Source organism: Oncorhynchus kisutch, linkage group LG4 (assembly GCF_002021735.2).
Source record: "Oncorhynchus kisutch isolate 150728-3 linkage group LG4, Okis_V2, whole genome shotgun sequence".
NCBI lineage: Eukaryota > Metazoa > Chordata > Actinopteri > Salmoniformes > Salmonidae > Oncorhynchus > Oncorhynchus kisutch.
The window spans coordinates 8,297,006-8,313,349 of NC_034177.2; the positions used below are offsets into that span (position 1 = coordinate 8,297,006).

General features: G+C 44.2%; 1 protein-coding gene across 1 annotated transcript in view; it reads right to left on the bottom strand.

Moving 5' to 3' along the window:
* The window catches only part of LOC109889024 (run domain Beclin-1-interacting and cysteine-rich domain-containing protein), a 69,784-nt gene extending 63,758 nt beyond the window's left edge, over positions 1 to 6,026 (bottom strand). The window contains exon 1 of the mRNA XM_031822218.1: positions 5,758 to 6,026. Coding sequence (XP_031678078.1) covers positions 5,758 to 5,795 — 38 coding nt within the window. The 5' untranslated portion in view covers positions 5,796 to 6,026. The remainder of the gene's footprint in view (positions 1 to 5,757) is intronic.
* Positions 6,027 to 16,344: the final 10,318 nt, after the last annotated feature.

Genomic DNA, 16,344 nt, shown 5'->3' on the forward strand with positions numbered 1-16,344 from the left:
ACACTCTGTCACACACACACACACTCTGTCCCACACACACTCTGTCCCACACACACTCTGTCCCACACACACTCTGTCCCACACACACTCTGTCCCACACACACTCTGTCCCACACACACTCTGTCCTACACACACACACACACACACACGCTCTCCTACACACACACACTCTGTCCCACACACACAGTCCCACACACACACACTCTGTCCCACACACACACACACACACACACTCTGTCCCACACACACACACACACACTCTGTCCCACACACCACACACTCTGTCCCACACACACACACTCTGTCCCACACACACACACTCTGTCCCACACACACACACACACACACTCTGTCCCACACACACTCTGTCCCACACACACTCTGTCCTACACACACACACACACACACACGCTCTCCTACACACACACACTCTGTCCCACACACACAGTCCCACACACACACACTCTGTCCCACACACACACACACACACACACTCTGTCCCACACACACACACACACACACTCTGTCCCACACACACACACTCTGTCCCACACACACACACACACACACTCTGTCCCACACACACACACACACACACACTCTGTCCCACACACACACACACACTCTGTCCCACACACACACGCACACACTCTGTCCCACACACACTCACACGCACACACTCTGTCCCACACACACACACACGCACACACTCTGTCCCACACACACACACACGCACACACTCTGTCCCACACACACACACTCTGTCCCACACACACATGCACACACTCTGTCCCACACACACATGCACACACACTGTCCCACACACACTGTCCTACACACACTGTCCTACACACACACACACTGTCCCACACACACACACCCCCCCTCTCACACTCTCCCACACACACCCTCTCACACTCTCTCACACACACACCCTCTCCCACACACACACACACCCTCTCACACACACACCCCCCCTCTCACACTCTCCCCCCCACACACACACCCTCTCACACTCCCACACACCCCCCCCCCTTTCACTCTCCCACACACCCCCCCCCTCTCACACTCTCCCACACACACACACCCCCTCTCACACTCTCCCACACACACACACACACACACACACACCCCCTCTCACACTCTCCCACACACACACACACACACACACCCCCTCTCACACTCTCCCACACACACACACACACACCCCCTCTCACACTCTCCCACACACACACACCCCCTCTCACACTCTCCCACACACACACACACACACCCCTCTCACACTCTCCCACACACACACACACACACCCCCTCTCACACACACACCCCCTCTCACACTCTCACACACACACACACCCTCTCACTCTCCCACACACACACACACACCCCCTCTCACACTCCCACACACACACACACACCCCCTCTCACTCTCTCCCACACACACACACACACACCCCCTCTCACTCTCCCACACACACACACACACCCCCTCTCACACACACCCCCTCTCACACACACACCCCCTCTCACACTCTCCCACACACACACACACCCCCTCTCACACACACCCCCCCTCTCACACACACACACCCTCCCCCACACACACCCTACCCCACACACACCCTCCCCCACACACACCCTCCCACACTCTCCCCCACACACACACACACACACACCCTCCCACACACCCTCCCACACACCCTCCCACACACCCTCCCACACACCCTCCCACACACCCTCCCACACACCCTCCCACACGAAAGTCTTGGGTCTTCGCATTAATCAAATCTGGTGGGAAGTATGACAGAAATGAGGCCTGAAACATCCCATTCAAGTTCAATAACAAAATAAATCTAATTTGATTCAGGAGACGTGGTTGAGAGAAATGGCTGGTCAGCCTTATGGATGTGAAATAGGCTGTGTGGAGTAAACAAAGTCACATTCATGACCATTAAAGGCTCTTTCAGTGTGCTAAGTGAGCAGTACCAAAAGTGACGACTATCACGAGTTCAACCATGGACTGTTCGAATCAAATTAACATCACATTTTAAACCAGAGAAAGGCCAGAACATGGGACAAGCACATTCTCCCCATAGCAGGGAGAATGGATAGTTTTACAGGAGGAAGAAGTGGTGTGTGTGTGTGACTGCTTCGTGACTACTGGAGGAGTCGCTCAGTGATTATAGAGTGGTCCAATCTCCCAAGCAGTCACACAGATCAAAGCAAACGTCAACAACATGGCAATGAGGAGAGGCATGGGCCCCTAGTGCCAACCCTCATATCTGTGTAGTTCGATAAACAAGTTAGGAATTATGTGTTGTTGTAATTAAAGGTCGACTGATTAATCAGCAGGGCCAATTAATTAGGGCCGATTTAAGATTTCATAACAACAAAAATGGTAAATCGGCCTTTTTGGATGCAGATTATGGCCGATTACATCCAGGAGGAAACTGCGTGGCAGGCTGACCACCTGTTACGTGAGTGCAGCATAAAAATAAAAAAAGTTAAGTAGCTTGCATTAAACTTCTTATAAAAATAAAAAACAATCCATCTTAACATAATCACTAGTTAACTACACATGGTTGATGATATTACTAGGTTAACTAGCTTGTCCTGCGTTGCATGTAATCAATGCGGTGCCTGTTAATTTATCATCCAATCACAGCCTACTTCAACTTCGCCAAACGGGTGATGATTTAACAAAAGCGCATTTGCGAGAAGAAAAAAAAAAAGCACGATTGTTGCACAATCGTACCTAACCATAAACATTAATGCCTTTCTTAAAATTAATACATAGAAGTATATATTTTTTAACCTGCATATTTAGTACAAACAAATTCATGTTAGCAGGCAATATTAACTAGGGAAATTGTGTCACTTCTCTTGCGTTCAATGCAAGCAGAGTCAGAGTATATGCAACAGTTTGGGCCGCCTGGCTCGTTGCAAACTGTGTGAAGAACATTTCTTCCTAACAAAGACCGTAATTAATTTGACAGGATTTTACATAATTATGACATAACATTGAAGGTTGTGCAATGTAACAGCAATATTTAGAATAAATGTTTTGTTTTCGAAATGATAGTTTCCAGATTTGACCATATTAATGACCTAAGGCTGGTATTTCTGTGTGTTATTATGTTCTAATTAAGTCTATGATTTGATAGAGCAGTCTGACTGAGAGGTGGTAGGCAGCAGCAGGCTCGTAAGCATTCATTCAAACAGCACTTTACCTTCAAACACGTTTGCCAGCAGCTCTTATCAATGCTTGAAGCACAGCGTTGTTTATGATTTCAAGCCTATCAACTCCTGAGAGGCTGGCAAATACTATAGTGCCTATAAGAACATCCAATAGCCAAAGGTATATGAAATACAAAATGGTATAGAGAGAAATAGTCGACGCGTCATAATTCCTATAATAACTACAACCTAAAACTTCTTAACTGGGAATATTGAACCACCAGCTTCCATATGTTCTCATGTTCTGAGCAAGGAACTTAAACATTAGCTTTTTTTTTTACATGGCACATATTGCACTTTTACTTTCTTCTCCAACACTGTGTTTTGGCATTATTTAAACCAAATTGAAAATGTTTCATTATTTATTAAAACTAAATAGATTTTATTTGTGTAATGTATTAAGTTAAAATAAAAGTGTTCATTGTTCATTCAGTATTGTTGTAATTGTCATTATTACAAATATATATTAAAAAAAGGTTTTTTTTTTTAAAGGCCGGTTAATTGGTATCGGCGTTTTATGGACCTCCAATAAATCTGTATTGGTGTTGAAAAATCATAAATCGGTCGACCTCTAGTTGTAATTGTAAACAGTTGAGTCAGAGCTGGTCTACGACTAATGACCTTGTGCATCATACTCTGAGTGCAGCCACAACTCACTGATGCATTAATATACACACACAAAGAGAATGTTTGCACCAATTTCCATGTTGTCTTATATTACACTACATGACCAAAAGTATGTGGACACCTGCTCGACGAACATCTCATTTCAACATCACGGGCATTAATATGGAGTTGGTCCCCTCCCTTTGCTGCTATAACAGCCTCCACTCTCCTGGGAAGGCTTTCCACTAGATGTTGGAACATTGCAGACTTGCTTCCATTCAGCCACAAGAGCATTAGTGAGGTCGGGCACTGATGTTGGGCGATTAGGGAGTCGGCGTTCCAATTAATCTCAAAGGTGTTTGATGGGGTTGAGGTCAGGTCTCTGTGCAGGCCAGTCAAGTTCTTCCACACCGACAAACCACTTCTGTATGGACCTCACTTTGTGCACTGGGGCTGAAATAGGAAAGGGCCTTCCCCAAACTGTTCTCACAAAGTTGGAAGCACAGAAACGTCTAGAATGTCATTTTATGCTGTAGCATTAAGTTTTCCCTTCACTGGAACTAAGGTGTCTATCCCAAACCATAAAAACAGCCCCAGACCATTATTCCTCCTCCACCAAACTTTACAGTTGGCATTATTAATTTGGACAGGTAGCGTTTTCCTGCAATTTGCCAAACCCAGATTCGTCCGTCCGTCCGACTGCCAGATGGTGAAGCGTGATTCATCCCTCCAGAAAATGCGTGTCCACTGCTCCGGAGTCAAATGGCGGTGAGCTTTACACCACTCCAGCCGACGCTTGGCATTGTGCATGGTGATCTCATGCTTATGTGTGGCTGCTCTGCCATGGAAACCTATTTTATGAAGCTCCCAACTAACAGTTCTGTTAGTGCCGACATTGCTTCCAGAGGCCGTTTGGAAATCAGTAGCGAGTGCTCTAGCAGGGCAGAAATTTGACGAACTGACTTGTTGGAAAGTGACGCTGCCACGTTTAAAGTCACTAAGCTCTTCAATAAGGCCATTCTACTGCCAATGTTTGTCTATGGAGATTGCACAGCGGTGTGCTTTTTTTAAATATATATTTTTTTTTAACAGCTCTCGGTAACAGCTGTGGCTGAAATAGCCTAATCTACTTATTTGAAGGGGTGTCCACATATTTTAATAATTATAGTGTAGCACGGTACATTACATACAATAAGGTCTGTCTATTGTGGAAAGCACGAAAAGGATTGCTTTGATTGGCAGTTAATACAACATGGATAAAACTGTTGTCGCTATAGTGTATTTCCTCAGGACTGAGCCTCTTCCCAAAACTTAGCAAACAGAGGTGGCTTGTTGCTAACACCCTGGCCTTAGAACACTGTACAAATGTGGTGTTAGTTAGCTGCCAAATTACATAAACTGATAATTTATTGCATGCAAATCCCTGCGTCATACACAGATAACACTGGAGACTAAAGTCAATCAAATAGCAAAGGCTGACCTCAGCTAGTTAGGCGCCTGTCCTGCAAACACAAACAATGATTCATTAACCCCGGCAATGTTAATTCTATAAAACAGCTACCCCTTGGGGACGCATCCATTTGCCATACCAAAAACATTGGTTTCTTCCAGAGTTTGCAGGTTAAGTAGCTATTTAACTAACGTTAGCTAGCTAGCTAGTTAGTTTAGCGTCATCTAGCGAATGCTAGTTTAGCTAACAAATATGAGGTATTTTGGATGTGACATGGTACTGAACTGAGGAAAACATTTAAAAATATATATATATTTATATATATTTCAGATGTTTTTTGTATTCGTAAACATCCTAAATGTAGTCAACGAGCTAGTCGACTAAGCTAACTTTAGCTAACAAGCATCAACATTCAAACTTGGTTAGCTAGCTTGGTTAGCCGAGTCCCGACCCAGTCCCTCACCTGCGTTCCTCGGCTTTTTCCTCCGAAGTAATCTCCATTTCCTCGGAGCAGGGGGGAAACTGAATACGGTATCAGCTTCCCCCCAAGTCCCCTTCCAGTATGCACAAGTCACCGGCCACTTACAGTCAGTCGGTGGCTTGAAATTAGCTCGTCGCATTCACTTTTGACTAGGAGTGTGACTGTAGTCCAACATAAGCGCTGTCAGTGTCAAAATCACAAGTCTAAACAGCAGGACAGGCCTGAACAGAAACACACAACCACATGACTTCAGTGGGCGGGGTTGATGTTTCTCAGGCTCCGACTCAAACTCTTTGACACAGGTTGATTTTGTCGGTGATAATATTGACATTTATTTTTGCTGGGGCTATTTAATGCAAACTAGCCTCATACTGATCTGATCTGTGAGTTATTCTAATGAACATGCCTGCATATTTTCTACCTTACCCAAGTATCCTATATTCTCTGTTGAATCAAGTCTGGGACATTAAATGTAAAGTTTCACATTATTATTTGGAGCTGGTGGGGGGTGAATTAATGACAGCCCTGAACGCCATTTATTTTTTAAAGTGAAGTGTGATAGAGTGAGAGAGGGAGAGAGCGAGAAAGAGAGAGAACCCTTCACCACCAGCAGGTGTATATAAATATATATATATATATATATGACGGTGCCACGTTGAAAGTCACTAAGCTCTTCAGTAAGGCCATTCTACTGCCAATGTTTGTCTATGGAGATTGCGTGGTGGTGTGCTTGATTTTAGGCTGATACTATATATATATAGTATCAGTCAAAAGTTTGGACACACCTACTCATTCAAGGGTTTTCCTTTATTTTTACTATTTTCTACATTTTAGAATAATAGTAAAGACATCAAAACTGTGAAATAACACATATGGAATCATGCAGTAACCAAAAAAGTGTTAAACAAGTCCAAATAGATTTGAGATTCTTCAAAGTAGCCACATTTTGCCTTGACAGATCTGCACACTCGTGACATTCTGTCAACCAGCTTCATGAGGTAGGCACCTGGAATGCATTTCAATTAACAGGTGTGCCTTGTTAAAAGAGAATTTGTGTAATTCCTTCTTAATGCATTTGAGCCAATCAGTTGTGTTGTGACAAGGTATGGGTGCTATACAGAAGAAAGCTCTGTTTGGTAAAAGACAAAGTCCATATTATGGCAAGAACAGCTCAAATAAGCAAAGAGAAATGACAGTCCATCATTACTTTAAGACATGAAGGTCAGTCAATACGGAAATTTCAGGAACTTTGAAAGTTTCTTCAAGTGCAGTCAAGCGCAAAACCATCAAGCTCTATGATGAAACTGGCTCTCATGAGGACCGCCACAGGAAAGGAAGAGCCAGAGTTACCTCTGCTGCAGAGGATACGTTCATTAGAGTTACCTGGACCTCAGATTGCAGCCCAAATAAATGTTTCACAGAGTTCAAGTAACAGACACATCTCAACATCAACTGTTCAAAGGAGACTGTGTGAATCAGGCCTTAATGATGAAATTGCTGCAGAGAAACCACTACTAAAGGACACCAATAATAAGAAGAGACTTGCTTGGGCCAAGAAACACGAGCAATGGATATTAGACTGGTGGAAATCTGTCCTTTGGTCTGATGAGTCCAAATGTGAGATTTTTGGTTCCAACCGCCGTGTCTTTGTGAGACGCAGAGTAGGTGAACGGATGATCTCCGCATGTGTGGTTCCCACTGTGAAGCATGGAGGAGGAGGTGTGATGGTGTGGGGGTGCTTTGCTGGTGACACTGTCAGTGATTTATTTAGAATTCAAGGCATACTTAACCAGCATGGCAACCACCGCATTCTGCAACGATACTCCATCTCATCTGGTTAGCGCTTAGTGGGACTATAATTTGTTTTTCAACAGGACAATGACCCAAAACACACCTCCAGGCTGTGTAAGAGCTATTTGACCAAGAAGGAGAGTGATGGAGTGCTGCATGTGATAGAATGCAGATTACCTGGCCTCCACAATCCCCCGACCTCAACCCAATTCGTTCCCAGGCTGTGTCACAACCGGCCGTGATAGGGATTCCCATAGCGCAGCGTGCAATTGAGAGTTTGCCTGGGGGGGTTGGCCGTGGGGGTAGGCCGTCATTGTAAATAAGAATTTGTTCTTAACTGACTTGCCTAGTTAAATAAAGATTTTTTTTTAAAGAGTGAAGGAAAAGCGACCAAAAAGTGCTCAGCATATGTGGGAACTCCTTCAAAACTGTTGGAAAAGCATTCCTCTAGAAGCTGGTTGAGAGAATATGTACCCAAACTTTTGACTGGTACTGTGTGTATATATATATATATATATATATATATATATATATATATTCTAGGTTTCTAGCACAGACCATATGTATAGACAGTATATTTATATATATATATATGTGTGTGTATGTGTGTGTGTATATATATATATATATATATATATATATATATATACAGTGGGGCAAAAAAGTATTTAGTCAGCCACCAACTGTGCAAGTTCTCCCACTTAAAAAGATGAATTTTCATCATAGGTACACTTCAACTATGACAGACGAAATGAGGAAAAAAAATCCAGAGAATCACATTGTAGGATTTTTTATGAATTTATTTGCAAATTATGGTGGAAAATAAGTATTTGGTCAACTACAAACAAGCAAGATTTCTGGCCAACTGTATATATGTATATATATATATATATATATATATATATATATATGTCTGTGCTAGAAACCTGGAAACCTACATTTCATACAAAGCCTGCTAATATCTTGACAATGCTGCCATCAGCTGGTGCTGAAGGGTTCTCTCTCTTTCTCACTTTCTCCCTCTCAATTCAATTAAATTTAAGGGCTTTATTGGCATGGGAAAACATATGTTAACATTGCCAAAGCAAGTGAAGTAGATAATAAACAAAATAAAGATAAACAACAAAAATTAACTGTAAACATTACACATTACACTCACAGAAGTTCCAAAAGAATAAAGACATCTCAAATGTCATATTATGTCTATATACAGTGTTGTAACGATGTGCACAGTGGCAGATTTAGGTGTGCCCAGGGCGTAATCTTGCCTGGGGGCCCGCACAATTTTGGGGGGAATGGTGACATTTGCGCGATCGGTTTTCTATCGCTAATTTGCATGTTACGTCAATGATATCATGTCACCGTGTGGGACAATTAACCTTTTCGGAGTAGGCGCCCTGATTCTAGTTTGTGAGCTAGGCAGGCTACTGCCTGGGAAGGTCTCCCACTCAGAAGTACGAGATGGGGAGGGGGACAGGGGTAGGGTCTCCCCACTGGAAGCCCGAGGTAGGGGAGCGGGAGAATCTATCAAATAGCGCATCTCTAACTTTGTACAGTACTAATGCAATTAGTCAAATCAGCCACACTACGAAATGCTACCAAATAAGCCACAATTAATTCATAATACTGTAAATATATAGTTTCACAGATATATTGTTAGCGTTTTTTTCTGGTTTGTGCGAAATCGTTAAGAATAATATAAAACCAGTCTGCACAGCACCAAGGTGAATTGGTTTCCTCTTGACTCTTGGTTGACAGTGTTGGGGGGTGGGTAATGTAGTCTTGACTCTTGGTTGACAGTGTTGGGGGATGGGTAATGTAATCTTGACTCTTGGTTGACAGTTGTTGGGGGATGGGTAATGTAGTCTTGACTCTTGGTTGACAGTGTTGGGGGATGGGTAATGCAGTCTTGACTCTTGGTTGACAGTGTTGGGGGATGGGTAATGTAGTCTTGACTCTTGGTTGAGTGTTGGGGGATGGGTAATGTAGTCTTGACTCTTGGTTGAGTGTTGGGGGATGGGTAATGTAGTCTTGACTCTTGGTTGACAGTTGTTGGGGGATGGGTAATGTAGTCTTGACTCTTGGTTGACAGTGTTGGGGGATGGTATTGTAGTCTTGACTCTTGGTTGACAGTGTTGGGGGATGGGTAATGTAGTCTTGACTCTTGGTTGACAGTGTTGGGGGATGGGTAATGTAGTCTTGACTCTTGGTTGACAGTGTTAGGGGATGGGTAATGTAGTCTTGACTCTTGGTTGAGTGTTGGGGGATGGGTAATGTAGTCTTGACTCTTGGTTGACAGTGTTGGGGGATGGGTAATGTAGTCTTGACTCTTGGTTGACAGTGTTGGGGGATTGGTAATGTAGTCTTGACTCTTGGTTGACAGTGTTGGGGGATGGGTAATGTAGTCTTGACTCTTGGTTGAGTGTTGGGGGATGGGTAATGTAGTCTTGACTCTTGGTTGACAGTGTTAGGGGATGGGTAATGTATTGATGCTCGAGTGCCAAATCAACACAAATGGTCTAAGCCATCAGGTGCCCAGTTTAGGAAAAAGAAGAAGAGGAGAAACACGCAAAAGATAAAGATGTGCAGCTACGTCATCTCTTTGTGAGTATAATATTATCCATGTAATGAAATAGGCTAGTATAACACTTATGTTTGTTAGCCTATGTTGCTATTACACATAGGGCGACAATAGTCAACAACTAGCTTACATAACATTGGTTATAATTTCACACAGTTTCATCATGATAATGTGTGTAGCCTGCAGCAAAACGATTACAACCTAACGAGCACATTATTGATTTGGTTAACTTTCATTGAGGTGACATCATAAAGGTTTTCTGTGATTGTATTGACTAGGTCCTGAGCTCAGTAAGGGGAATTTCCAATGCTATAGGCTAACTTAAAAGAAGTCTATATTATGCTGGTATTTCGTACCTTTTGTGATATATTGAGTCTTTTGGTGTGTCTCATGCCTAGAATTAGCCAAGGAGGTTGTATGGTTCATTTGGTTCCTATTCTGAAAGTTTGCTAAATTTTGCATAATGACATGTATATTTAATTGTGGAACAAATGTATTTAGGGTGTCAGACTCATATATTGTATTTCAAATTCAGGGGCACTTCTGAAATATTTTGGAGCACACCCTGGCATTGGCCAGGATGGGGAGCCATCGACCTCCTCAGCCACACAGGCCTCTTCAGAAATGATCTCGGAGCCCCAGGATGAGGAGCCATCGACCTCCTCAGCCACACAGGTGTCTTCAGAAATAATCTCGGAGCCTCAGGATGAGGAGCCATCGACCTCCTCAGCCACACAGGTGTCTTCACAAATGTTGTCTGAGCCTGAGGATGAAGACCCATTTGCTTCCACTTCTCCCCAGCAGGATTCCTCAGGTGTGTTTGTGCGCACACGCACGTGTGTTTATGTGTGCATCCCAGCATAACATAAACAAAATAAATAATTTCCCTTTTTCAAAGTTTTAAGTTTCCATATTGTAGGTAACAATGATGGTTTTATGATTACTGGGTTTGTATGTGGGATGTTCCACCACTATAAATGCTGTGAATAACATGTGTAAACTAATGCCCTTGTGCTCTCCATTAGAAATGCCTGTAGCATCATCCCCATCAAACCCTGCTGCTGAGGATGAACCACTGTCTACAGACCCTGCTGCTGAGGATGAACCACTGTCTACAGACCCTGCTGACTGAGGATGAACCACTGTCTACAGACCCTGCTGTTGAGGATGAACCACTGTCTACAGACCCTGCTGACTGAGGATGAACCACTGTCTACTGACCCTGCTGCTGAGGATGAACCACTGTCTACAGACCCTGCTGCTGAGGATGAACCACTGTCTACAGACCCTGCTGTTGAGGATGAACCACTGTCTACAGACCCTGCTGTTGAGGATGAACCACTGTCAACAGACCCTGCTGCTGAGGAAGAACCACTGTCTACAGATCCTGCTGCTGAGGATGAACCACTGTCTACAGACCCTGCTGCTGAGGATGAACCACTGTCTACAGACCCTGCTGACTGAGGATGAACCACTGTCAACAGACCCTGCTGCTGAGGATGAACCACTGTCAACAGACCCTGCTGCTGAGGATGAACCCCTGTCTACATACCCTGCTGCTGAGGATGAACCACTGTCTACAGACCCTGCTGCTGAGGATGAACCACTGTCAACAGACCCTGCTGCTGAGGATGAACCACTGTCTACAGACCCTGCTGCTGAGGATGAACCACTGTCTACTGACCCTGCTGCTGAGGATGAACCACTGTCTACAGACCCTGCTGTTGAGGATGAACCACTGTCTACTGACCCTGCTGCTGAGGATGAACCACTGTCTACAGACCCTGTCTACTGACCCTGCTGCTGAGGATGAACCACTGTCTACAGACCCTGTCTACAGACCCTGCTGTTGAGGATGAACCACTGTCTACAGACCCTGTCTACAGACCCTGCTGCTGAGAATGAACCACTGTCTACAGACCCTGTCTACAGACCCTGCTGCTGAGGATGAACCACTGTCTACAGACCCTGTCTACTGACCCTGCTGCTGAGGATGAACCACTGTCTACAGACCCTGCTGCTGAGGATGAACCACTGTCTACAGACCCTGCTGCTGAGGATGAACCACTGTCTACAGACCCTGCTGACTGAGGATGAACCACTGTCAACAGACCCTGCTGCTGAGGATGAACCACTGTCAACAGACCCTGCTGCTGAGGATGAACCCCTGTCTACAGACCCTGCTGCTGAGGATGAACCACTGTCTACAGACCCTGCTGACTGAGGATGAACCACTGTCAACAGACCCTGCTGCTGAGGATGAACCACTGTCAACAGACCCTGCTGCTGAGGATGAACCCCTGTCTACAGACCCTGCTGCTGAGGATGAACCACTGTCTACAGACCCTGCTGCTGAGGATGAACCACTGTCAACAGACCCTGCTGCTGAGGATGAACCACTGTCAACAGACCCTGCTGCTGAGGATGAACCCCTGTCTACAGACCCTGCTGCTGAGGATGAACCACTGTCTACAGACCCTGCTGCTGAGGATGAACCACTGTCTACTGACCCTGCTGCTGAGGATGAACCACTGTCTACTGACCCTGCTGCTGAGGATAAACCACTGTCTACTGACCCTGCTGCTGAGGATGAACCACTGTCTTCAGACCCTGCTGCTGAGGATGAACCACTGTCAACAAACCCTGCTGCTGAGGATGAACCACTGTCAACAAACCCTGCTGCTGAGGATGAACCACTGTCAACAGACCCTGCTGTTGAGGATGAACCACTGTCAACAAACCCTGCTGCTGAGGATGAACCACTGTCAACAAACCCTGCTGCTGAGGATGAACCACTGTCAACAGACCCTGCTGCTGGCCTTCAGTTCTGACTGACAGAATTAGGACACAACTAGTTTGCAGAGGACCGAGAAAGGTACCACCTAACTTTGTTTTCCAAGGAATGAGGAATGAGAGTGATGGAAGAAGATGCCACCACCAGTATTTCAGGAAGACCTTAGTGAGTGGTGAAAAAATCCCTAGGAGTTGGTTAATGTATTCTGAAAGAAACAACAGCCTCTTCTGCTTCTGTTGCAAACTTTTTTATCTAAGAAGAACATTTATTTAACAAACTCAGGACTGACAGACTGGAAACATGCTGTCACGTCCTGACCATAGAGAGCCCTTATTTTCTATGGTAGAGTAGATCAGGGCGTGACTGGGGGTTAGTCTAGTTTATATTTTCTATGTAGAGTTCTAGTTTTGTTTTTCTATGTTGGTGATTTTGTATAATTCCCAATTAGAGGCAGCTGGTAATCGTTGTCTCTAATCATATTTAGGTAGCTTTGTTCCACCTGTGTTTTGTGGGATATTGTTTATGTGTAGTTGCATGTTAGCACGCCGTTGTCGCCACGGTTTCGATTAGTCTTTATTGTTTTGTTGTGTGGTTCACTTACATCTAATAAAAGATGTGGAACCCAGATCACGCTGCACGTTGGTCCGAGTGCGTTTCCAACGATTGTGACACAGGCAAGTTCTTTGCTGACTTCACACGACAGCAGTCCAGAACACCAAAACTGCATGAAAACATGGAAAGAACTGGCAATGCAGATCAAAAAAGTGGAAACAATTGATCAGCATGAGATGGCACTTATGCTGGCTGAGAGGATAAGATGGAGAGAGGTGTTGACACGTCTGACTGCTATTGTGCAGTCTCTGGCCATTACAAATCTGGCACTAAGGGGACACACAGAAACACTATACTCTCCATCAAATGGGAATTTCCTCAAAGAGGTTGAACTGACAGCACAATTTGATCCAGTCATGAAATAGCACCTTAACCGTGTCTAAAAAGGGACCTTGAGTCACACCACCAGCTACCTTGGTGTCACGACTTCCGCCGAAGTTGGCTCCCCTGCCTGTTCGGGCGGTGCTCGGCGGTCGTCGTCACCGTCCTACTAGCCGCTACCGATCCCTTTTTCGTTTGTCTGTTGGTTTTGTCTTATTAGTTTCACCTGTGTGTATTTTGGTTTAATTAGCTTCCCTATATGTAGTAGTTTGACCCGCCCTTGTCTTGTGCGGGATAGTTTTTTTTTGTTACTATGTTTGTTGTGGTTTTCATGTTTGTATTCTCCGGACTGTTAGGTCCTGTGTTTGGGCTGGTCTGTTTTATGCGCCCTGTATGTTGGCGTGACCGTTTTTTGGCCGGAGAATAAATCACGATTTACTGAACCCTGCTCTCTGCGCCTGATTCCAACCCACCACTCCTAGTAGGCTGTGACACTTGGCCACCAAATACAGAATGAACTCATTGATTTGTTGAGCAGCAAGGTCATTTCAATAATGGTGAATGACAACAAGCTGGCAAAATGCTTCTCTGTCATTCTAGATTGCACCTCAGATGTCAGCCACACTGAACAGTTGTGATTAGAATTGTGTCACTGAAGGACGAGCCCCACATAAAGGAACATTCTATTGGGTTTTTTGGAGGCAGATGAGTCCACAGACCAACATTTGGCATCCCTGATTCTCAAAATATTAGAGGAACGAAACATTCCTTTTGAGGACTGCAGAGGACAGTCTTATGATAATGGGGCCAACATGAGGAAAAAACAAAGGTGTCCAAGCCAGACTCCTGGAAACAAATCCAAGAGCTCTATTTGTGCCATGTGGGGCTCACACATTGAACCTGGTTGTGGCTGATGCTGCTGAAAGTTCTGTCGATGCCACAGGTTAGATTGGCATGTTACACAAACTGTACACCTTGTTCTCAGCCTCCACACAGCGACGGGCCATCCTGAAAAAAAACATGTGGACATCACTTTGAAGATGTGGACTGAGACAAGGTGGGAGAGTAAGGTTAAGAATGTGTCGAGCCACTGAGGTATCAGGCAGCAGCGGTGAGAGAGCCACTGATTGAAATGAGGGATCAAACCAAAGATCCTGTGGTTGAGGCTCAGTCCTGGGTGGGATCATACCGCTTCAGCATCTGTACAGTGATGTGGTATGGCATCTGGAGCCAGATCCAACAGGTGAGCAAGCTGATGCAGTCTCCCAGTATGCATGTGGATGTTGCAGTCAGTCTTCTCAGAAAGACAGAGAGAGGTCTCAGCAACTACAGGGCGACAGGCTTTATGACTGCACAAACGTCAGCCAAGGATATTTGCGAGGCTATGAATGTAGAGGCCGTTCTTCAACAAAAAAGGCTGAGGTCCACAATGCAGCACTTTTCCTACGAATCATTTGATCAGATCAAATCAAATCAAACTTTATTTGTCACATGCGTCGAATACAACAAGTGTAGACTTTACCGTGAAATGCTTTATTGACAAGCCCTTAACCAACAGTGCAGTTCCAGTAGAGTAACGAAAATATTTACCAAATAAACTAAAATAAAAAGTAATAATAAAAAGTAACACAATGAGAATAACAATAACGAGGCTATATACAGGGGGAAGGAAAGATTTTCCTCATTGGAAAATGTGGGAGAGAAGTTTGGAGTGCTGTCAACCTTCCAAAGTCTCTCCAATGAGGAGCTGACAGAACAATGTGAGGCCCTTAGTATGACACTGCACTATGAAGAACTCTCCGACTTGGATGGCAGAGAGCTTGCACAGGAACTGAAGAACTTGTCTGACTTGCCATCGAAGACCATGACCCTGCTTGAGCTGCTGCTATTTAAACACGAAAGGGAGCTCTCAGAAATGTATCCATATTTGTGGACTGCTCTCAAAATGTGTGTTACTCTTCCAGTGACCATAGCTGAAGCAGAGAGGAGCTTTTCAAAGCTGAAGCTCATCAAATCCTACCTGAGGTCCACCATGTCACAGGAACGCCTTAGTGGCCTTGCTGTCATCAGTATTAACTATGCGGTAGCTGGGCAGATTTCTTATGATGATGTAATTGATGACTTTGCATCAAGGAAGGCAAGAAAGGTCAAGGTTCAGATGGCACTTGTGCAATTTAGTTTGTGTGGTTCTTGTTTGAAGTTCAATAGTGTAATAATCAGGTTCTCTTCTTTATAAGTGTGTTATTATATTTGTGTATTTGTGTCATATAGGATTTGTACAATTTAGTTTTATTTGTGTTTTTTGTTTGCAATAGGGTAATAGTGTAATAATTCCATTATCTTTTTATTTCTATTTATATACTACAATTTGTTTCTATTTGTCTTTACTTCTTTTTGATATTTATGAGTCTTATTTTGTGTATATTTATATAGTTTTAAATGTTATGATTATTTATTTGTGTTGTTCCAA